At 38.1% G+C, this 24530-nt stretch overlaps 3 protein-coding genes across 3 annotated transcripts; 2 read left to right on the forward strand and 1 right to left on the reverse strand.

Annotated features, from left to right (window-relative positions):
* Nucleotides 1–401: 401 nt before the first annotated feature.
* naa15a (N-alpha-acetyltransferase 15, NatA auxiliary subunit a) lies at nt 402–12397 on the forward strand. Its single transcript, XM_073854396.1, has 20 exons — nt 402–667; nt 2089–2173; nt 2310–2414; nt 2584–2741; nt 3054–3188; nt 4272–4425; nt 4539–4658; nt 4764–4859; nt 4943–5049; nt 5138–5210; nt 6724–6893; nt 6991–7143; nt 7228–7356; nt 7974–8187; nt 8282–8475; nt 8579–8687; nt 8769–8867; nt 8984–9127; nt 11015–11120; nt 11196–12397. Exons 1-20 carry the CDS (start codon nt 614–616, stop codon nt 11392–11394), a joined length of 2604 nt encoding a protein of 867 aa, XP_073710497.1. The 5' UTR covers nt 402–613; the 3' UTR covers nt 11395–12397.
* A 334-nt stretch (nt 12398–12731) lies between these two features.
* ugl (ureidoglycolate lyase) lies at nt 12732–19081 on the reverse strand. Its single transcript, XM_055177598.2, has 15 exons — nt 18941–19081; nt 18608–18736; nt 18183–18401; nt 17865–17955; nt 17708–17784; nt 17454–17564; nt 17131–17190; nt 16896–17052; nt 16624–16822; nt 15641–15719; nt 15461–15553; nt 15251–15323; nt 14818–14885; nt 14326–14456; nt 12732–13548 (listed from the first exon to the last, which is right to left on the reverse strand). The coding sequence occupies exons 1-15, from the start codon at nt 18944–18946 to the stop codon at nt 13386–13388; spliced, it is 1656 nt and encodes a 551-aa protein (XP_055033573.2). The 5' UTR covers nt 18947–19081; the 3' UTR covers nt 12732–13385.
* A 499-nt stretch (nt 19082–19580) lies between these two features.
* rab33ba (RAB33B, member RAS oncogene family a) lies at nt 19581–23501 on the forward strand. Its single transcript, XM_055177599.2, has 2 exons — nt 19581–20076; nt 20502–23501. The coding sequence occupies exons 1-2, from the start codon at nt 19849–19851 to the stop codon at nt 20991–20993; spliced, it is 720 nt and encodes a 239-aa protein (XP_055033574.1). The 5' UTR covers nt 19581–19848; the 3' UTR covers nt 20994–23501.
* The last annotated feature ends 1029 nt before the right edge of the window (nt 23502–24530 follow it).

The following is a 24530-nucleotide window of genomic DNA, read 5'->3' on the forward strand; positions in this document are numbered from 1 at the left end:
GGTGTTGAAACGCACATTAACATTTTCAGGGAAACTTAATAATTTAACAATGTAGGGAAAAACTCATTCTACCTTGAAGCTATGCACATATTTTTAATGACCTTACTTATAACTGAACTATACGTACTTACCTGGCAATTTTATGTAGTTTAATATTGATAGTTTAAATGCACTCACTCTAATGCACTTAGATGAATAGTGCCATCTACTGACTACAGTGGGTAAATGTAGCTGAAACTAACATTATTGCAATTTTTATATTTTATTGTAAATTTTATTACATCATTTAAATAAGATAATCACAGTGGCGACAATAAAAAATAGAAAATATCCACACTATCGGTTTTTACATTATGTCCATTTCTACGGATTCGTCCCCGCCTCGGAAACGCTCCACACTCCACGCATGCCCAGTTCACCATTTGACCCGGGGAGAAGCAGCGTCGCCATTTTGGTTCGCAAGGGGGGCCTGCTGTCACCACGTGAAGGCGAGGAGCCCCAGACAGCGAAGTTCGGGGGGCTTTTACGATACAACAGACAATCCGGTTAGAGGATCACGGAGTCCGATTCATGATCAGAGCAAAGTCACAGCTATCACCATTCAGCAAGAACAATGCCCTCGATAACTCTGCCGCCGAAGGAGAACGCGCTCTTTAAGAGAATATTGGTAAGTTGGGAGAAATGTATCTGCAAACGAGTGCTGGATCGTTAATAATAGAAAGCAAACGTATGTCAGTCGCTTTCCTATTTTAGCAAGGATCACTCTTCGCTGACCCCACGAGGAATCTCCTAAGAGCGTTTAGCAACCTCGTTAGGTATTTACGGAGGCTAAGAGAGGACATTGCTATTTTGCTCGTAGCATGACTAGTTCATGCACATTCACCCACTTCTAGAGCAGACGAACTTGCCCAGTACAGAGAAGCTAACTATCTTAGCACTTTACACCGGATCGGTGCAAAACACTCTGTTTCAGTTTAATGCAGTTTATTATGCCAAATCAATTAAATTACAAGCTAACTATTCGAGCCACTTATAAAGCAGAACAAGCACACGAGTGCGTATTTAAAGACTGAAAGAAGTGTCGTTACTCTATGCATCTCTTTGGCACAGTGTGTTGCAAAAATGCATTATTTTGTGCAATGTATTTTTTAACATGGACACTTTTATTAGTACCTGAAAGCCACGCCTCAAACTGCAGTCACATTCAAGCTCTACTAATCATGTATTAGTTTAAAGTAACATTTTAAGCCATAGCTTAAATTTGCATCTTGCAGCCATTTTGAAAGATATTTTAAATAATGTCAACTTTGTATGTTGTAAGTCATCAATTACTGAACTGGAATATCATACTAGCACGTTAAAAGTTGTACAACTCTGTGCATTATGTTGGTTATGATTCAGCATCTTGACTAGCAGAGAAACAAAGTGTTTTTTAATTTATTAAAGTGGCATCCACTTGATTTTAGACAATGTAATCATCTGACATTATGTTTATTTTAAAAGTTTTTGTTTGTGAAAGAGATCTCAGACGATAGATGGCACGTGCAGACACCAGTATTAAATGGCTCAGTCCCTAGTGTTAGAGAGGCATTGCAGCGTGTTTTTTGACAGGCAGTGCTTTGGACCTCTAAGCTGTTATGGTTACTGTTGTAGATATGATTGTGTTTGTAATCAACATTTCAGCATCACAGTTTTTCCTCTTAGTCACTTTGTTTCTATTGACCTGCATGGCAGGGATCACTAAGCAAATTTTAAAGGAAATTTCTTACAGTAGGTTGGGCTTTTCTGTCAAATCCTTTTTCTGGCATCGATGAGTATCCAGTGCAGTAGTTGACTTTAGCAGCCTCGAAATCTTGTTAGCCTTTGTGAACTGATCTCTCCCATACGAGGTGCCAAGATGATTCACGTTGCTATTATACTCTGCTTTGTGTTTGTGCTGGTGGTTACATGATATGCATTCGCATTGCGGTTTTGATTTGTTTGGTTTTGTTTGTGAAATTTCACTAACCACATCTACGTTAGGACCTTTGTTATGTCTAGCATGCAGTGAAGATGTTTGTAGTGAGCATGATATTTTTGTCTTTTTAGAGATGCTACGAACACAAGCAATACAGAAATGGGCTCAAGTTTTGCAAACAGATCCTGTCCAACCCAAAGTTTGCCGAACATGGCGGTAAGACATTTTTTCTTTGGTTTAAAAATGTGTAGGTGTAATTTTTGTGACATCAAACAGAAATATATGGTTTTAAATATTCTCACACACTTCACCTTTAGTTGTCCTCAAAGGGTTGTTGACTTTTCCCCTACAGAGACCCTAGCAATGAAGGGACTGACTCTGAACTGCTTGGGTCGAAAAGAGGAGGCATATGACCTAGTGCGACGAGGTTTACGAAACGATCTGAAGAGTCATGTCTGTATCCTTAAACCTTTAATTTCCTTGCAGAACTATTAAAAACTGGTTTTTGAAACTTTGGTGTAGACCAATTAAGTGCACTTTTGACTCAGTCTAGCTCTATTAAAGTGTTTTCTGCAATGAATGCAATAGGTGCTGTGTTGTTTCCTGTCCTTAACTCTTCCCATCAGGTTGGCACGTGTATGGTTTGCTTCAGCGCTCGGATAAGAAGTATGATGAGGCTATCAAGTGCTACAGGAATGCCCTAAAATGGGACAAAGACAATCTGCAAATCCTCAGAGATCTCTCACTGCTGCAGATCCAAATGAGGGACCTCGAGGGTTATAGGGTGAGTTATTTCGAGTTATTGTGAAAGTGTCTGGGAACAATGATGAAATTATTGTGACAGGACAAGCAGCTGCGCTTCTGGGCTCTGCAGAGAAAGCAGGTTTATTCAATGTATCTTAATGCATAATCTGCATCTTAATGATGGAAATTGTAGTATAAAGAAATAAAAAGTGTATACTTAGGCTCTTTTAATTCAGCTTAATTGTTTGAATATGTCAGACTTGTAATTTGGTTGAATACACAAAACCTTTAATGTTACACTTAAAAAAATGTGGCATATAAAATTAAAAACATACTTGTTGTGTGTTTACAGGAGACCAGGTACCAGTTACTGCAGTTGCGGCCAGCCCAGAGAGCCTCCTGGATAGGTTATGCCATCGCATATCATCTTCTGGAAGATTACGAAATGGCAGCCAAGATCGTAGAAGAGTTTCGCAAAACACAGCAGGTGCTTTTTTACCTTTTCCATGTCTGTTGTATCATCAGCAAACAGTTTTTGTTAAATTATTTCCAGTGGACGATAGCTAGTAGTTCCTTTATCCTAACTGGAAGACGATGGCAAGATCAAGGGTTTGGTTCCTAGTGAACACACAAAAGCTAATGTATACTTTAAAGGGGACATATCATGAAAATCAGATTTTTTTCATGTTTAAGTGCTATATTTGGGTCCCCAATGCTTGTATCAACCTACAAAGTTTTGGTAAACTTTTCTTTGCAAGCATGTGAAAAAATAAGAAATTCGGCTCTCCTTGTGATGTCAGAAGGGGATATCACCGCCCCTAACCTGCACTATCTAACCACAGCATTGCCATTTAGTGCAGAGATCAGCTCATTTGCATTTAAAAGAATACACATACAAAGGGGCAATTTTAACATGTTATAATAAATTGTCTATATGGTAATCAGAGGCGGACACTACTTAAGTATTTTACTTCATAAAAGTAAAAGTATTTTTACTACATAAAAGTAAATTTTCATGTATTCGTATTTTATCAGTGTTTTTCTTTGGATAACATACATTCCAAAGCATATTATCATAATTTTTACTCCACTACATTTCATAATTTTAAGTTTTTGTTTTATATTTAATATTTAAGTTCATTAAACATCTAATATTTTTTACTTTTATTTAATTAAAAAGTACTTTTGTACTCTTAGACACAAGTACTTTTGTACTTTTACTCAAGAAAGTAAAAGTACACAATTTTGATGTAATTAGGTATTAAATCAAATTTAATAATAGATTTTTTAAATACATTTTTTTAGTAAATTTTTTTCCCAAGACAAACACTCTGATAAAGCACAGATGTTTGGAAAATTTACTGAAAGTACTCAAGTAGTGTCTGCCTCTGATGGTATTTTGAGCTACAACTTCACATACGTACTCTGGGGACATCAAAGATTTATAACATCTTTAAAAAAGTCTTGTGAAATTCCTCATTTAATGCACTATAAGTTGCTGTGGATCAAAGCATCTGCAAAATGGGATATCTTTCTAGGTTTTTGAATGCCATTGATGTTTGTGTTTCAGACATCTCCAGATAAACTGGATTATGAGTACAGCGAGCTGTTGTTGTATCAGAACCGGCTTTTGAGGGAAGCTGGCCTTTTCAAAGAGGCTCTCGATCACCTGACCACCTATGAAAAACAAATCTGTGACAAACTGGCCGTAGAGGAGACGCGAGGTGTGTTTGTTGGTCCCAAATTATGGCTTTACAACTTATCCAAATATTTTTATTTTGTATTTTATTATACAATCACAATTTGTTTTAAAGCAATGTTTGTATGATATGTGTAGGAGAACTGCTGCTGAGTTTGGATTGGGCTGGTGAAGCTACAGAGGTCTATCATCGACTGCTGGAGAGAAACCCGGAGAACTGGAGCTACTATCAAGGGCTAGAGAAAGCACTCAAACCAAGTACATGCATATCCATTTTTTTTTTAGATTCTGCTTATTTACACAGCAAAGCTTGGATATTTTAATTTTCCTTCAGCCCCTTATAATTGGTCGTGCTTTTTTCAGAGAGTGTAGAGGAGAAGCAGAAAATCTATGAAGATGCCTGGGTTAAGTATCCTAAGGGCCTGGTGCCAAGAAGACTTCCTCTCAGCTTCCTCACTGGTCAGTTCTGCCGTTGTGAAATCGATAGGGCTGCACTGCTCTTCTAATGTGTTTCTGTATATGACTGCATTTGGTTCTTGCAGGTGAGAAGTTCAGGGAGTGTTTGGATCGGTACCTGAGGATGAACTTTAGCAAGGGATGCCCGCCTGTTTTTACCACTCTCAAGTCGCTGTACCATGATAAAGACAAGGTGAGATTAGTACAGGATAGAAATCTGTTCTGCATCTTAATACTAGAAAAAGAAACAATTTTCAACAACATCTTGTTTCGTTTTACAGGTGGCAATAATTGAAGAATTAGTCGTCGGCTATGAAAAAAGTTTGAGGACCTGTAAAATGTTCAACCAAAATGGTGAGTACATACTCGACAACATGCCTTCCTGCTGACTTCAGTTTTAACCCTGCCAGTAATTCTAAACTAATCCTAAACTCAGCAAGTTCAGGTGTGAAGTAAAACTCAAGTAGTAGCCCTCCAGAATAAATGGGTGGTCACACCGGAGTCCTGCACGGGACCCACCCAGACCAGTAAATATTTGGCCCGTTACCGGATCCATGCCCGTGATACATCAAACATGCTAAAATCATTCCAATTAAAGTGCTTTATGTTTTATCTCGCACCTCCTTCAACATCACAACAGCGTCATGAATGGGCTGATGAAACAGGCTAAAGTGCTCTTTGTTTTGTGCCATTCAAGTAGCTTACCATCGGCACCTTAATAGGCTATGGAACCTAATAACTTTACGCAAACATACAACCTCGTATTACACCACACTTTTTCCACACATCCGATTTTGCCTTTAAAGACTCGCTGTCAACAATTTTATATACTCCACTTGCCAACTTTACTTTTACTTCATCCATAGCTACTCCTGCAACGCTCGCACCAACTAGGCTACGAGAAGCATCAACAAAAGTCGCAATGTCGCAGTGGTGGTGACGTGATGGGTCAAATCTCATATTGTTGTTGCTTATGTGTAATGTTAATAAAACAACATATTTTTTATCCACGCTACTACCCACCCGCAAGAAGTTAATTATCCGTTCGCATCCCCGTCTGTGAATTTTAGCAATGAGAAAGTCTCGGGTTACGTATGTAACTGTTGTTCCCTGAAAAGGGAATGAGGCGCTACGTCTTCCTTGCCATACTTCCTGCGTCTCTGTAAAGCCATCTTTGGCAATATTTCAAATAGCGATATACTTCCTGGCTCCCGCGTCACAATGTCTTTGTTGTTAAGCCTCACCATTGGTTGAATTTGATATACACATTCAGACGCACTTATCCTTGGAGGCGTCCCCAAAGTGTCACCGCAGTGACGCAGCACGAGTTCCCTCAAGAGGAAACTGTAACAATGTATCTTTAAAGGTAACACAATGTAACCTTGCTTTCACTTGAAATGTGTCTCCAAATTTAGTCCTTGACTTTGAGGGTATTGGAACTGGAAAGTTTCTTTACCCGACCCGCGCATCACTAGGATGCACATTGTGTATAGCCGTACAGCTGCAGGTGCCACGGCATCACGCCGTGACCTTTTTTCTACTGAAAAGGAAAGATGGACAAAGAGCTTTCTGCCCATATTCGCAGTAATGTTTAAAAAAATATTTGCATGCTAAAAGTCAAGTGTGACCGTATCTTTAACCCTGACAGTGTCAACAGGACCCGAAAAACAGTGTTGTCTCTTATTGCCCATAAGAGGATTATTTTGTGCTAACAATCAGCTGGATGGTTATTATTCCACATATTACAGGGCTAGTTGCCACATGATTAAAACAATTGGACACATATTGATAAGTTATGCATCGTTGGTGAATCATGAAATAGCGATCGCTCTGATGGTTAACAAGCGATATTGAATGTGATTTGCAGATGATGGTAAAACTGAGCCTCCAACTTCCCTACTATGGGTTCAGTATTTCCTGGCCCAGCATTTCAACCATATCGGCAAACAGACGCTTGCTCTTGAACACATCAACGCTGCCATTGAAAGCACCCCCACCCTCATAGAGCTCTTTCTCATTAAGGCAAAGATATACAAGGTAAATCACACTCAGATCGATAAAACCACTCTTAAAAATCCAAAGATAAGCTGCAAGAGCGATTTATTTATCTGTTTCTCGATCTTTCTGCATAAAGCATGCTGGTAACATCCGTGAAGCTGCTCGCTGGATGGACGAAGCCCAGGCTCTCGACACCGCCGACCGATTCATCAACTACAAGTGTGCCAAGTATTTACTCAAGGCTGGTCTTATCAAAGAGGCTGAGGAGATGTGTTCGAAGTTCACACGGGTTAGTGCTTGTGAGAATTTTATTTCTGTGCTTTTGTATAACATTTATTATTGAAGTGTATTCAGTTCATAATGTCTTCTGCAGGAAGGTACCTCTGCCGTAGAGAATCTGAACGAGATGCAGTGCATGTGGTTCCAGACTGAATGTGCGCTGGCCTACAAGTCCTTAAATAAATTTGGAGAGGCGCTGAAGAAGTGCCATGAAATTGAGAGAGTGAGTACTTTACCTTCACAAACAACCCGAGTCGACTAAAAAAGCGAAAAGGGTATAAACGGAGGTCGGAGCCAGCAGCAAGTGGGTGGAGCTTTAGCCGCAAATGAGCTGTACAAACTTTCAGAGGATTCACCACCGTCCCATTTGAAGCGTAAACTCCTCCTACTTGCACATTTCTGAAATCCCTCCTACTTGCAGCATAAGCTCCTCCCACTTGCGACATAAGCTCCTCCCACCTGCAGTCTCCGGGCTGCAGAGATATATACTTGGAAAACAGCGGGAAATTTTGCAAAGTTTCTCAAGGTCAAACCGATAAAACCAACATGGAAGTGACTTAAACTGCAATTCATCAACTGGCCACTAGAGGCTGGCTTCAAAAGGCAGTAAATTACCATGTTAAAATGCTTTACAGCAAAAAATAATGTTTACAGCTTGGTACAAAAAGTGACAAACCTATAAGTGACATCACAAACACGTCCATTTTTTTAACAGTCAAACGTGACTTCACGGTAAACAAACATGATGAGTTCTGGTATGAATTGCTTTATGAATTAATTAAGCAAAATAAGTCCTTTTTTCCATATTCCTGACTTTTACTCTTGCTTTTCCATTAACAGCATTTTGTTGAGATAACGGACGACCAGTTTGATTTCCACACATACTGTATGAGAAAGATGACGCTGCGCTCCTACGTGGATCTGCTTAAACTAGAGGATGTGTTGCGCTTGCACCCCTTCTACTTCAAGGCAGCACGCACGGCCATTGAGATCTACCTCAGCCTTCACGATAACCCGCTATCCGACGACAACAAGGAGTCACAGGCCGATAACGGTACCATCACACTCACATCGCATTTAAACCCAAGAGGAAATGTGTGTGTGTGTGTGAGTGTGTGGTTTTCTCACCCATTAAATTTCTCCAACAGCCAACCTTACAGACAAGGAGCTGAAGAAGTTGCGTAACAAGCAGAGGCGTGCCCAAAAGAAGGCCCAGTTAGAGGAGGAAAAGAAGAATGCTGAGAAAGAGAAACAGCTGAAGAACCAAAAAAAGAAAAAGGAAGAAGACGAGGAAGAAATTGGCGGACCTAAAGAGGAACTCGTACCAGAAAAACTAGCAAAGGTGCTGACACACACTTGTGCTTCAGACAAACTGTACTGTAGCTGTATATAAAGTAGAGATATTGAATCGTTTCTATTTAAGTTGAGTTTTATGATCTGTTCAGGTTGAAAGTCCTTTGGAGGAAGCGGTGAAGTTCTTGACTCCCCTGAAGAACTTGGTTAAGAATAAAATCGAGACGCACCTGCTGGCCTTCGAGATCTACCTCAGGAAAGGTGACTGTACTGACTGACCCTCGTGATTCATAATGCATCAGTCATGAATGATTTAAAACCTTTATGTGCTTGTGTTTGTAGAAAAGTATCTTTTGATGCTGCAGTCGGTCAAGAGAGCTCACTCGTTGGACCCAGATCACCCATGGCTCCACCAGTGTTTGGTGCGGTTTTTCAAAGGAGGTATGCTGTGTACTCGTAAGAATTAAAGAAGTGAAAGTTAACTAAATTTAGACGAAGTTTAAATTTAGACTAGCACACACATATTTCTACATTAATATCTTGATGTCTGTTTTCAGTGTCGGACAACAAGGACATGCCGGAGGCAGTGCAGACGGTTATAAAGCAGGAGATCACAAAACTGTTTGGAGAAAGTGACCCTAAAACCTTCAACAAAAACTTCCTGAGCAAGCATGTCAACTCTATACCACATAGACTTGCAGGTACATGCACATGTTGTTTTTAAAACGCACATAATATACACTGTTTCTGTTATTTTCATGGTAATCTTGAGTATCTATAGAGGAGTATTACATACTTCATATCTCCAAAGAGTCTTTAGTTTTATCAGATTTATAAAAGGCAGATCAGCCCGAGCTTCTGGAGGTGTAGCGTGGGCGGACAGAGTCGCATGCAACACAAACAAAACATTATCCCACTATAAGAAATAATTGACGAAGGGCCATTGAATTATAAGAAAATAACGCATGCCCAAGGTGGTAATGCAAAGTGCTGTGTGTGCATTATTTTCAAATAATTCAAAGGACCGGAGTAAATTATTTTGCTTATACTCCGGTTACCACAAAAATTGCTTTGGTGCCTATTTTTAGACATTTGACAAGTTAGATGTGCCGTTTACAGAAAAATAATCAACACCCATGGAACATTTCTCAGGCAATCAGAATAAAGCATTGAACAGCCTCGTGGTATAACTCTGGATAACTTATGATTCACCATGTCGTTTACATTATATGCACTTGCTGTGATTGCCAACAAAACACATTTGATGCAGTTGTACTTACCGATCCAGTTGGGACTGCCCATTTTAACAATATCCAGCTTTAAACAAACTTGCACACTTACAGACCTTCAGACCTGATTTTTCAGGTGTTTAATCTATGCGTCTGGCTTTGATTGGTTGATCTGCATTTTTTTTGTTTGAACCACAAAACACATGATGTCCATTCCAGTAGAAGCAGGGTCAGAAGGGATTAAACAGTGTTAAGAAGATGCATGAAATAGCTTTAAGAGAGAGTTCGCCCAAAGATGAAAGTGATGTCATTGATGACTCACCCTCATGTCGTTCCAAACACATAAGACCTCTGTTTATCTTCGGACCACAGTTTAAAATGTTTTAGATTTAGTCCGAGAGCTTGTTGACCCTTCATTGAAAATCTATGTACAGTATACTGTCCATGTACAGAAAGGTAATAAAAACATCATCAAATAGTCTATGTGACATCAGTGGGTCAGTTAGAATGTGTTGAAGCATTGAAAATACATTTTGGTCCAAAAATAACAAAAATATTGAGCATTGTCTTCTCTTCTGCGTCTGTTGTGAAGCGCATGCGCGAGACTAGAGTCACGTGACTGCATTGGCGCGGCTGACGTGTTATCTGGTGCGCCCCAGCTGCTTTTTTTGTTTTTGTTGTGCGCCCGGGCTTCATTTACAGTCTGAGGGAGACGCACGCTGTAAGTTTAAAAAAAAAACTTTCCAAACATGTCTGAGGATAACACGTGATCCGCGTCACTGCAGTCACGTGACTTTAGTCTCGCGCATGCGCTTTACAACAGGCGCCGAAGAGAAGACAATGAATAAAGTTGTCATTTTTGTTATTTTTGGACCAAAATGTATTTTCGATGCTTCAACACATTCTAACTGACCCACTGATGTCACATGAACTACTTTGATGATGTTTTTATAACCTTTCTGGACATGAACAGTATACCGTACATAGATTTTCAATGAAGGGTCAACAAGCACTCGGACTAAATATAAAACATCTTAAACTGTGTTCCAAAGATAAACGGAGGTCTTACGAGTTTGGAACGACATAAGGGTCAGTCACCAATGACACCATTTTCCTTCCTGGGCGAACTATCCCCTCAAGACCTCCCTTTAGAATTATTGGTCCTGTCTTATAGTATATAGTGAGGAAGTGATTTAAGCATCTCAAGCATTTTAAGTTATTCATTTATTAGTGTTTTTGGTGACCTTTTCAGCACTGTGCTCTATGTATGAAAAAAAATTTTAGCTGTTAGTAACGCATGCGTTTTTGTGAATTCAAGCTTACTTTTTGCATCTAAAATGGTCTCTTTGATGTACACAGCTGCTAAGATGATGGTCTATCTGGACCCTTCCACTGAGGCGAAGGCTGCTGATCTGGCAACTTCTTTAAACGAATCCCTAACAGGCAGAGCTATTCAGATATGCAACTACAGATGACGTCTAATATTTGTATTACTCAACATGTTACGCTACATCTCTGATATCTTTCTGTAGATATGCACCGAGGTGCTCCAGGCTTTGAGGGAAAACAGTTTGGGGTCACACCAGGAAAAAGTTCTGGAATCATACCGTGCATCATGTCACGGTCTTTACCCCTACGCCCTGGCCTTCATGCCCCCTGGTTACCAGGACAACTCTGCACTGACCACTAATGGAGATCTGTCATCCTGCGACCACGAGGACATGCCCAATGAGATGTGAGCATTTCAGGAAGGAGCAGGGAGGCCGTTTTATGGCCATCAGCATTTTGAGACGAGACGCCCCACGGAGGTTGAGACTCTACTGCACTAATGAGACCACAGTAACCTTCCGCCTTCGCTTCAAACTCAATGGAGCGAATGAGCAATGGGGGAAAAACCTGTTTTACTCCTTTTTTTTCTTTCTTTCTATGGGTTTTTTAATAAATACAGCCAATTGTGGCTCTTACGCTAAAACAGAACAAACGGTATTACAGAAAAAGCGAAAGATGTCAAAATGAACTTATTGGACCTAACTAATGTTTATAAGACATGCATCCGTTTCATGTTTTAAAGAGTAATTTATATAAAAGAAGAATATTAAAGAGAACAAAATAGTATCATGAGGAGCAATACTTCTGGTCCAGGTTTGACTTGCGCGGTCGTGTGCCAAACCTGTGGGGCGAAGCCTTAGATGCGGATAACGGCACCTGTTGTTGAGGGTTCTGGGCGGGGAGGGAGTGGTCAGGGTGAGTGTGGCAATGAATAAACGTGACATTGAGTTGCTGGGCACAAAGCAGTTCCAGGATCAGCCACCAGGGGAGCCGGCAGTCGAAGCCCAACAGCTAGCAGGAGAGAAGTGCGATGCTCAGCCAATAAACTGATAACCGAGTTGATGGGAAGGTCACCGGGAGTGCCGAGGAGAGGCATACATGCATCTCTTTATTTTTCCTCTTTCATCCTCTGCTGCCTTTAGGTTTATTCACTGAATGTCTCTGCTGTGGCGTTGGCTTTTGTTGGGCTTGTAAGACTTGTACTGTGACTGTTTCTTTTGGGTTTGTTTGGCTTATTTTATTTCCCCCCCACTCATTGTTTGGGTTCCCATGCTGGTTTCAACCTTTCTGTTTTTTGATTTCTGAGTTTTTCTTTTCCATAATACAAGACGCAAACATACCACTGTCTGAATTCTGAGAACATGTTTTGTCATTTCACACTCACACTGTTACAAATAAAACAAAATAACAGTACTGTGATTTTATACTTATTGCTTTTAATTTCAAAATTGTGTGTACAATGTAGAAATGTTCCTGCTTTAATAAAATTACAGATGGCAGTTTTCATAACATGCAAAAGGTTAACCAAACCATTTTTGCCTTGCTGGTAAAATTAGTTGAAGTTTGTACTTTTATAAAATTTGTAAATTAATAGTAATAATTAGAAAAGTTTTACTAATTTGGCAATAGGTTTGTTTGCATACACTCTTAGAAAGGATTTGTAATTTTTGTACATCTTTTTGTGTTAAGCTTTTAACACATTTTGTGTTGATTTTGTGTTACAATAAAACACAAGTTGTGTTAAAAATAACACAAAATGTGTTGTTTCAATAATAACACAGAGATGGGTTGATTCTGGGACAACGCATTTAGTGTGTTGTCCCAGAATCAAAACTAACGTGTTGTTTTTAACACATTCGTTCTAAGATGATTTTGAAATCTAAAATTTTAAATGATTTGTGTGCTATAGGTAAAAAAGGATGGTAACACTTCACAATAAGGTTCATTAGTTAGCTACATTAGTTAACATGAAATAATAATGAACTGCACTTATACAGCATTTATTAATCTTGATTAATGTTGATTTCAACAATTACTAATACTTTATTAAAATCTTGTTAACATTAGTTAATGCACTATGAACAAACAATTAAAGCTTACATTTTTATTAACTAACATTAACAAAGATGAATAAATACTGTAACAAATGTATTGCTCATGGTTTGTTCAAGTTAGTTAATACATAACTAATGTTAACTAATGAACCTTATTGTAAAGTGTTACCAAAAGGATTATATTATATACTTCATAATAATCATGGTAATATTTAGATTGGAGAGTTAGTGGTTTGCAAATTGTTATTTAACATTTGCAAAAAAAATGCATGTTTTGCACATTATTGACTGGAGACTGATGTACTATTTTAATTATTTTTTTGTAAGTAAATTTAGATAAATGCTAGTTAAAGTCTGGCTTTAGGTGTGGTATCCATCTTCTCATGTTGGATCTGAGAGCTAAGAAAAGTGTGATCCAGATTAAGGTACGTGGTGATGAATTCTGGGAAATCATTTTTCTGCACTATTTCTAGAAACATGGACACAGCAGTCATCAACCTCTGTTCATCTCTAAAGAGAGTAGAAAGAAAAATAATGTTCATATTTATCATTGAGCTTTAACAGATAATAATTAGCATTTAATTAAAAATGCACTGTAAATGTAACAAATATTCATTTGTACAGTAGAGACACCTGGCCATAATTGTATTTGGCCAACATAAAACTTTAAATTGTGAGGAAAATAAGTACTTGAACACCCTGCTATTTTGCAAGTTCTCCCACTTAAAAATCATGGAGGGGTCTGAAATTGTCATCGTAGGTGCATGTCCACTGTGAGAGACAATCTAAAAAAAATCCAGAAATTACAATGTATGATTTTTTAAAAATTATTTATTTGTATGATATAGCTGCAAACGAGTATTTGAACACCTGTCTATCAGCTAGAATACTTATTTGCAGCTGTATCATACAAATAAATAGTTTAAAAAATCATACATTGTGATTTCTCGATTTGTTTTAGATTATGTCTCTCACAGTGGACATGCAACTATGATGACAACTTCAGAGCCCTCCATGATTTCTAAGTGGGAGAACTTGCAAAATAGCAGTGTGTTCAAGTACTTATTTTCCTCACTGTATATATATTAGGGGTGACCCTGAATAGTCGAAGATTTGATGCAATGATAAGAGAAGCCTGATTCGACTACCAGTCTCATTGTCGAATCGTCGTAGATGTGTTCATTACATTTTGGCCGGGTTGTCTGATTTCACATATTAAAGTTTCCTCCCAATATATTAATGTACAGTCTATTAGGATAATGCTATGCAAATAAATATATTCCTTACCTGCTTGTTTGGCAATGTATGGCTGTTTTCAGATCTCCCATCAGATCTTTAGCCAAGCTGTGGACTAGAGCTCTTGTCACAAGCATGCCATTATCTTCCAGTCTCACCTGATGCCGGATCCACTGCCACACCTGATAAATGAAGGCTCTTGGATTGGCTGATGGTGTTACATATGAAGAGTTTCGTTGCAAAACGAGATAAATCCTTTTTTTTTTTTACATTTTTGTCAAAACATGTTTATTATTATGTTATCATGTTATTATTTTGTTTTATGGTGCTACTTAGCTGTATTTTTTTAAGTTATGAAGGTTTAAATCAAAACAAACCAACTGCAGTTGAACTGATATTAATTGGAATGCACAACCAAAAAACGAGATTTCTGAAAAATAAAAAAACTTAGTTATCTCGTTTTGCAACGAAACTCTTCATATATCCTTTATGTACCCTATTCCTTTACTGTACCCTGTATATTGGGCAGTGTTGCTAACTAACCTGAGACCTGGATATCTCAGCCGTTGCTGAATCTTCAACCTTTCCCAGATAGAAGAAATGGCCTTTGCCTGTAACACAATAAATAGCCATCTCAATTGTTTGCACATTATAGTGTAATTTCTTGTGAAGCAATACTGTTTGTGCCATAATGTATTTTTATAGAGCTGCTCTGCAACTATGCAAAACATTTTGCAAAAAAACGAGATTTCTGAACAATTAAAAAAACGGTGGTTATCTTGTTTTGCAACAAAACTCTTCATTTGTTCTCTTTCTGTGTATGTATATTTGCAATATGTCTGTAGAATAATGTAAGCCAACAAATGACTGTAAATGTCACACAATATTTGTCAAATGTCAAATATTAAAAAAACCTTTTGTAATAAATAAATAATGTAACTTAATTGCAAAAAGCCATAGTTGGTAAGCTTGCCACCTGAAAGCCAGGCTTCAATGAAGAGGACTCCCACAGCAATGTTATATTTCAATCCATATAATGTTACTCCACCCTATAGAGATGCAAAACATTAAAAATATAATCTTAGGACAGGACAGAGTACAATGAGCATTTGTAAGGTAATTGAATTTAAACCATATTCAAATTGAAACCACATGTAAAAATATGATTGGCCTGAGTTTAGCTGACCGCAGGCATAATGAGCAGATCCTCAGGTGTCACAGTGATGTCATCACGCAGCTGCAGGAGCTGGTTCTGACCCGAAGAGTGAACCTGGAACAGCTATGACAAAATCAAAGTCACTAACAGTCTTCTCACATGTTAATGTTAGTGATGATAAAGGACAAAGACTGGTTTGTGGTTACTTACTTTTTGCATGGGTTCAATTAGATCCATGTCATAGACCATGAACCCATCAACTCCTGCGTTGATCTCTAGCAATTTAAGTCTGCATTAATACAACAATGTTCATTTTTATAAAAAGCACATATGATTGAAGCTGTGTTTGTCAATTTGAATATGCCTAAGAATAATGTTGGGCATTACCCAGATAGCAAGCAACCCTTGAAACAACGTAAAAAAATGTTGATTTCTCAATGTTAATCTTATTGAATCAATATCATGTTTTCACCCTTCATTAATATAAAAAATATAGAAAATTCCATAAACCACTATTATGGTGATCAGTGTTTGCTTTAGTTAGGCCCTTGAATTTCACTAAGTTAAATCTTTATTTTTCTTTAAGTAGAAACACATGTGTATTGGAAAAGAGAAATGTGTTTTAAAGTTGAAATTAGTTGCTTTTTATGAAGACGGCAAGATGAGATAAAATTAAGCTACTTTACATGATGAGGTTGATCCTTTTTTGACTGCTATAATTGTTCTGGTTTGTAAATGCACTGTGACAAGGTAAACAGAAAAACATTCAGAAATACCTACTCATCCTACAAATCTCAACAATGTTGATAATTATCAAATGAAATCAGATAAAAGTCTGGAGTCATGACCAACTAAAGCAAACACTGATCATCATAATGGTGGTTTGTTAAAAATTAAATATTTTTTCCAGTATTCATGGAGGGTTCAAATGTGATATTGATTCAATGGGATTAAAATTGACAAATCAACGTACAATAAGTAACTACAGTAGGAAGACAATACATCAAAAGTCAATAAAAAATAAGAAAATTTGATAAAATGGGGTTAAGATTTTTTAAGATATTTTTTTTTTCAAAAAGTACACATTTGTTTCTAGCAATGCATATTATTACCTCATGGGTACATATGGATTTATAAGTATGCAAAATATGACTAAGAGTGATTATTTAAGTTCAGCGGTGTCACTGTCTTGCCTGGTGACAGTATGGAGCACATTCCTATAGAGGTCACTCTCTTTGTCTCTAGGCAACAACAATGCTGCCATGCCACCTGTTGCGAGGGCACCCCTGCGGTGGCATGTCTGCACCAGCAGATCCATATAGCTGTGCAGGAAACGCTTCTCCATATCCACATACTTACTGCGGTCAGGAAGGAGGAAATCAGCCCGATGGCCTAAAAAGCAATGACTGACTGTTAATGTGTTTGGTTTAAAATCCTCAGAACCTCATAAAACGCATCAACTGACCAAATTTGTTCACAAAGGATGCCGAGTAGTCCCAGATGCCACAGTTTAAACCAGCCGAGTGCTCCTTGAGCTCATACAAAATCTCCTCCATTTCAAAAGAAGCCAGGACACACTCGATAAGCACTGTGGCTTTTATGCAACATGCTGGCAAGCCAAGCTGAATAAAAAAGAAATGCTATCAAGATTTGTATATATGTATTTTGAAAAAAGTCAAATCTATGTCAAACAGCTCTACCTTTTTCTCAGTCCAGAAAAAAATCTGACTCCACAATCTAGCTTCCATGTAGCTTTCAACCTGCATAAGAGAATAAAAACATCTTTTGGGGATATAATTGCCATCCAAAGAATAGGATATGTTTGATACATTAAAAATCCTGTCTTGTTAAACTGATTTAACTCATATAATGAATGCACCTGTATAGCTCAGTGGTAGCATTTTGCATGAGCAGCGCAAAAGGTCATGGGTTTCAACCCAGTGAAATGTATACCTTGTTATGTACTATAATTCGCTTTGGTAAAAGTGTTTGCTAAATGCATAAATTTAAATGCGACACTGACCTTAGATAAATAGAAAAAAGGACCACTCTGATTCTGAAGAAGCAGCTTTGCATTATGAAACATCAGCAGACCAAAGTCAAACAACGGACCTGGAACTTCTCGACCATTAACCTAAACAGAGACAATAAGTACATACCATAAAATCATTTTACAATACAACATTATAAAGTTAAAAACTGATCAGCAATTTCAAACACATAAACTTATGGATAAACATCCAATATGGATATTATTATAAATGTACAGATCTATACCATCATATTGTGCTCCACCATGTTCCATGCACGAGGGCGGAGCATCAGCACTGGAGCCCGAGCAATGGGTGGCACATCTATTTAAGACCAATATAACAGATTGTTAATAATGGATATCGGTTTTGACAGAACAAGCCACAAGAGAAAAAGCACTTACTCTGAAACTGGTTGTGCACAGCAAGGTAAACATTATAAATGCCTTTAATTTGATTGTAGTATGTTGGGCAGTTGCCATCATCAAAATCCACCTATAGCAGAATAGGAGAATAATAAAACTAAATCGAAGAACCTCTACTTTTCGCTTTCAAATCAGGTGAACCATGACAATTCATTCAAGCATATTATGTGCTCAGAATTCTATTTAAATATTTTATATTAAATTAGTTTTATATTATAAAGTACTGACCTCACCTACAGAAAGTAATGTTTGTATTTTGATACAATTTATATTCAACTTTTTATGGAGTGCCTATACCTGTAACCCCTGTGCGGTGGATTTGAGACCTTGTATGAAGCGTTGCGTATCACAGGGTGAAAGGTCACCGATGTCCACATGTCTGCAGTGTAATCTGTGTGGGACAGGATTTACTCTCCAGCTGGGATCGTTCCGGATGTGAGCTGTGTCCTTCAGAAAATCTGGCAGCTCGCCAGTCAGATCCAGTTGAACTTTACGTAGGACCCTCAATTTTAAGACCTGACAGTCAAGAGATTATGTTTGAACACCCTCCCAAATCGTCCTATATTGCACAATATTGTTTTTTATCATTTATGCTAAAGAAACAGTATCTCTATTAATTCAAAATCATAATATAAATGTTTTGAGCTCAAGTATGATTTATTTTGATTTTTAAAAGCATACATGGACAGCAAATCCTGTTTAGGTTTAGGTGGGTTTCCGACCTTGTCAACTTCTGGCTGGAAGGTAGAGATGAGTTCTGACAGAAATGTTACTGCATCAGTGCTGAATAGTGTGTGAAACTCTTCCTCCAGTCCTGATGGAGGCGTTCCCAGCTCGACACCTTCACTCGCCTTTTATCAGCACATTAAAATGTTAGTATCTATCTTCAGATAAAACACGTATCTAAACAGCAGATTCATAAACGCACGCGCATTAACAAACACGCACTTACATAAACATACAAAAACAATGACAGCTTGTTCTGTACCTTAATATACATTTTATCCATTTAAATTACTAGTAAATAAAAACAGAAACGATTTGTAAGAACTTACCAACATTTTTTGCAGTCGTTCAGTAAAACTAAAGTTGGACTTTGGTAAGTGTCATTGCTCTGTTTGACTTAGCCACACGTGACTAAAATGTCCCCAAAAAGCTTCTTCATAGGTGAAGTATTTATTTAGACAGCACATATCTAAACGTAATCTTAAGAATAAAAAATATATATATCTTTACTTTTCCTTAAGTAACACTTGGTATAAATATAATTCCGAATACAATCCTTTAGACAAAAATCTTTATGTTTACAGTTAGTATCATCACTATGTATATCTTGCGAAAAATGTGCAGTAATACCATGTATTCCATAAATTCCATACATTTTCATAAATTTCCTTTTTACAGTAATTTATTTTTCCACTATTTCTATAATTGTCTATAATGTATAATGATGTTGTATGTCTATTTTTATATAATGTTTCTGTTCTAAAATGTATTTAGCCCCTTAGCAACAGTGAAAAGGCTAGTACAAATAAAATAAAATAAAAATTATTGATGTGTAATATATCAATTTCATATTCCTTAATTTTTTATATTTGTGCTATATTTAGTGCTAATTTTTGTTACTGCGTTAGTGATTTTATTGTTTAGTTTGTCAAATAGCTCCCGGTGTCGGCTGAGTTCTCGCGAGATCTCGTTTATGTCAACGTCCTACGTGGCTTCAGAACCAAACAGTAAGAGGACTCCGCCAGGAATGCATCAGCAAAATGCGGAGTCTCGCATTCAACACGTCAAATACGCTCCCTGATTTCTAAATCTAAATGTATGGTTTTGCCAATGAAGCTTGAAGTGAAGGGTTAGCTAAATCTGCTTGTAAGTCACTAACACGTTAGCGTCATTACATTAGCACTGCATCCTGTGAGGTGACACGTATCTGGCACTCGTTTGTCTACAGTCAAACAGCATGGCAGACATCGAGTCCTCTTTTGAATTTAGCTCATCTCTGACTAGCACTTCACTGCCTCCGCCGAGGACTCGAATCTTTAAGATAATCGTCATCGGAGACTCTGGAGTCGGCAAGACCTGCCTCACCTATAGATTCTGTGCGGGCAAGTTCCCGGACAAGACCGAGGCCACTATCGGGGTGGATTTTCGAGAGAGGGTTATCGAAATAGACGGCGAAAAAATAAAGGTGAGGATGTTTCTTTTCAGAATGAGCCTTGTATAGTCGATAGTTTAAAGAGACAGTAACTGGGCAGTTCAATGGAGGGTTTTACGTTTAAGTGTGATTGGTAAAGATCATGTCATTCGTCTACATTGGCTTGCAGCTGATATCATTCCCCTGATTTCAAGCTGTCATAAATCCATATCGCAATTTCTGTACCACTGGTGCACACTGACACATTTGCATAATGTAGGTTGATTTATTAGACAAAAATATGAGCTGGGTTATGACAGACAGGGTAACAAAGTCATTACCAGATGTGTTTTTGCACGCATTAATATGCCATGCATACCTTTTCTCTATTGTAGGACATGTACCATCCAAAAATGACAGCTAATATGCTCTGAATTATTGTAACTTTCATTTTCGGTTTCTTTGTTTTTCTCTGCCAGGTCCAGCTATGGGACACTGCAGGCCAGGAACGCTTCAGAAAAAGCATGGTGCAGCATTACTATCGAAACGTCCATGCTGTGGTGTTCGTCTACGATGTCACCAACGCTGCCAGTTTCCGAAGCCTTCCATCGTGGATCGAGGAGTGCCGTCAGCACGCCCTGGGTCAGGAGGTGCCCAGAATCCTGGTAGGCAACAAATGCGACCTGCGCCATGCCGCTCAAGTAAGCACAGACGTAGCGCAGCAGTTCGCAGATGCCCACTCAATGCCTCTGTTCGAGACCTCTGCCAAGAATCCCTACGGAAACGATGAAGGCAGTCGGAATAATAGTGACCATGTTGAGGCCATTTTTATGACGGTAGCGCACAAGCTGAAATCCCAGAAGCCGTTGGTGTTAAGTCAACCACCTAGCGGACTAGGAGATACGGTCACTCTTAGGAGACAGGAGGATGAGGACAGGGGAAACTGGGGCTGTGGATGCTGGAGGAGCTAATGAAGGGAAACGTACAAGTCTGTGAGTGTGAAAGGGGAGCGGTCACCAATTTACAGCCTGGAGACATCTTTCATTTTATGGAAGAGACCCTCCTTATGAGTCCTTGTTGTATCTGAATACAAAAGTGGGCCATTATTTTCAAGGATAAAGCCTATGGTTGCTCCAAAACTCTGTAAAGCTTTGACAAGTTGCATGTAGGCCAACCTGACTTACATATTCTAGCTTAGACCACCGTACGTCAGCCACTTTCTCGCTCATACGCCTTCCCGCCATCACTGCCACATACTTTAACAAGATGAATAAATATATCTGCAAGATTTACAGCGGGTCATACACAACATGTTGCCTTTTTCATCATACCTATAAAGCACGTTTCATGCCAGAATTAGATCAACTGTTTAGTAATATAATTTGGCTTCCATGCAAATCTGTGGTAGTTTGTGCTTGCGATTCATCCAAACACGTACAGGCACTTCCTGTGAAAGTTGTCAGTTCTGTCAAGGGAAAAGACAAACCAGCGCAGGCACGCTGACAAACTGAGATGCAGTTTTAGCATTAGTCCGGCTAATAGGTTTTAGAGCACCATGGGATGGATTTAACAGGAAAGCATAGATGATATCCTACCCTTTCTGAATACATCTTTAAAGCCAGTCATTGTCCACTGCCAGACTGTGCCAGTATTTATATATTTTCTTTCAGCAGGCATTCAGTTCAGCAAAATTTACTGTAGGGACTAAAGGGTTATTAAATATTGTATATCAGATCAAAATGTAGACGTGCAAACAATATCCTATCAAAAAGACTTTAGATATAAAGGAATAATTCCGTCACAATATTTCCTATATTGATCTGCAGGCAAGTGCGTTATGTAGTGTTGCAGAAATATGACTCATAGCTCTTGTAGGCAAAAACGAAATATAACTGTAATGCATACCACAGATTAGTGAGCATATCCGCAAACCTCATATGATACATGGCACGGCACTGTGCGCATGACGTTGCTCTGATAACAGTTCTGTTTTAAAGAATTACTACACTTTCATAAAATAATCAAAATAATTTACTCACCCCCATGTGTCATCCAAGATGTTTGTCTTTCTTTGTTTAGTCGAGAAGAAATTACTTTTTTTTTTTTTTTAGGAAAACATTCCAGGATTTTTCTCCATATAGTGGATTTTAGTGGACTTCGGCGGTTTGTAGTTTCGGTGCGGCTTCGGGGGGCTCTAATCGATCCTAACATTAGCATAAGGGTCTTATCTAGGGAAACGATTGCCATTTTCGGCAAAACATTTTTATATGTACTTTTAAACCACAACTTCGGGTCTTGCAATGGCCATGTGATGCGGTCCTCTTTCTCCAAAGTTGTAAAGACTGGAGCTGTAGTTTTGCATACGTCATGCGTGACCTTTCGACATGATTACATAATATGTAAGGTCACGCTGGTGCATCACAAGGCTATTGCAAGATGAGAAGTTGTGGTTAAAAAGTACTTTTTTCTATGGTGAAAATAACGAACATTTTGCTAGACAAGACCATTATTATGCATCAGTTGGGATCGTTTGGAGCCCTTTGAAGCTGCATTGAAACTGTTAACCGTTGAGGTCCACTATAAAATCCTGGAAGGTTTTCTTTAAAAAAACTGAATTGCTTCTCGACTGAACAAAGAAAGACATAAACATCTTGGATGACATGGGCTTGAGTAAATTATCAGAATTTTTTTAATGAATGTGGAGTATTCCTTTAATATTTCACTGATATTGAACTAGTCACTCTGTTCAATCCATTACAGGATATATTCATTTAGATCTTAAATGTAACCACAGCAGGTCCTGTGGAGTCTCTTAAAGAAACATCAGGCATAACATTTTTGTCTGTCAAAATAGTAAGAGGTTTGACATATAAATGTAATTTGTTTATTTAAAGTAGACTGGCCTGGTTAACAGGCCGATTATCTTAAGCACTGAATTGTTTATGGGAGCTGAAATATTAGCAGCATGTGATTGGTTGAGGAATTTTGCATGGTTAATGATGGCCCTGAATGAAGTGCAAATTGTTGAATACAGTACATACTAAAGACTTTTAGCAATTGCCACTACAGTAATTAATTGAATCGACACCATTTAATGCGTCTTTCAGACTTGATTGTTGTAAGTTGTCTATTTTAACACATTACTAATGTACAATGTAATAAAGCTTAAAGTTATTTTTATTTATTGCTGATAATATTTTGAATGTTTCTTACATGTATTTGCAACTGTATGAGCCAGTTCATGATATCAGTGTCAACGATTATAAAATCGCATCATGTAATGCCAAAACTCAAGCATGCAAAACAAGCATCTTCTGATACAAACCATGTCTGTTGGTCATGACTTGGAGTGATTCTTATGAGGGAAAAACTGCATACAAAATACACTATAATCAAAGGGTTACCAAAAATCATACAGGTTGCGGGTTTGGTTTAAAATTTTCAATGGATTATTGAAGAATAAAGCACCAAATCTTTAAGTTGCCTTTGTTTTTGTCTTAAGTTTGAGGACAATCTGAAATCTTGGAGTTGGTTTCATTTAGAACTGGAAAGATAGCAACTGAAGAAGTGCATATGTGAAATCAATAAAGCATATTGACACATTTTTGTATGCCAAACCAGATATGCTAATTTTCCAGCTCCCCTAAAGTTAAACATTTGATTCTTACCGTTTTGTAATCCATTCAGCTGATTTCTGGGTCTGGTGCTAGCACTTATAGCATAGCTTAGCACAATCCATTGAATTGGAAAAGACCATTAGCATCGCGCTTAAAAAAGTTTTGATATTTTTCCCATTTAAAACTTGACTCTTCTGTAGTTACACCGTGTACTAAGACCGTGTACTAAGACCGACAAAAAATTAAAAGTTGCGATTTTCTAGGCAGATATGGCTAGGAACTATACTCTCATTCTGGCGTAATAATCAAAGATTTTGCTGCTGTAACATGGCTGCAGCAGGTGTAGTGGTATTACACACTGCCCGAAAATAGTCCCCTGCCATTGAAAGTTACCAAGGGGACTATATCGAAAAATACTGAAACTCTGGTTATCTTTTAGCTATGTGACGCTAATGGTCTAATCAGATTCAATGGATTGTGCTGTGCTATGCTGGAAGTGCTAGCGCCACACCCGGAGATCAGCTGAATGGATTTCAAAACGGTAAGAATCAAATGTTTAACTCTAGGGGAGATGTAAAATTTGCATATTTTCAAAAAAAGTGTAATGTCCCTTTAACAGGACACCGGTTTCCGCTCCACAACGCCCAATCATGTTTCCCATAGACTTTTGGATTAGCGCAGAAAATAAGATGTGTTTAACAAATGTTTTGTCCATCATTTTTACAGACCCAAATTTTATACATTTTAAAGTCTATGGGGTGGTTTCCTGAAAAGGGCTTATTCTAGTCCCAGACTAAAATGCATGTTAGAGCTGGCTAAATTTAAAAACATCTTGCACTGACATCTCTTAACTTTATAAACACACTTGAAAACATGTTCCATGATAAGGAA

Source organism: Misgurnus anguillicaudatus, chromosome 16 (genome assembly GCF_027580225.2).
Source record: "Misgurnus anguillicaudatus chromosome 16, ASM2758022v2, whole genome shotgun sequence".
NCBI lineage: Eukaryota > Metazoa > Chordata > Actinopteri > Cypriniformes > Cobitidae > Misgurnus > Misgurnus anguillicaudatus.

Bases quoted from the DNA above. Each gene is read 5' to 3' on its own strand.
- naa15a (XM_073854396.1), top strand. From the start codon at position 614: ATGCCCTCGATAACTCTGCCGCCGAAGGAGAACGCGCTCTTTAAGAGA. The intron at 6,894-6,990 runs GTAAATCACACT...TTCTGCATAAAG, and splicing joins TTAAGGCAAAGATATACAAG to CATGCTGGTAACATCCGTGA. The intron at 8,868-8,983 runs GTATGCTGTGTA...GTCTGTTTTCAG, and splicing joins GGTGCGGTTTTTCAAAGGAG to TGTCGGACAACAAGGACATG.
- ugl (XM_055177598.2), bottom strand. The intron at 17,053-17,130 runs GTAGAGCTGTTT...TTTTTTATTCAG, and splicing joins TTTTCTGGACTGAGAAAAAG to CTTGGCTTGCCAGCATGTTG. The intron at 15,324-15,460 runs GTCAGCTAAACT...GCATCTCTATAG, and splicing joins ATCTGCTCATTATGCCTGCG to GGTGGAGTAACATTATATGG.
- rab33ba (XM_055177599.2), top strand. From the start codon at position 19,849: ATGGCAGACATCGAGTCCTCTTTTGAATTTAGCTCATCTCTGACTAGC. The intron at 20,077-20,501 runs GTGAGGATGTTT...TTTCTCTGCCAG, and splicing joins TAGACGGCGAAAAAATAAAG to GTCCAGCTATGGGACACTGC.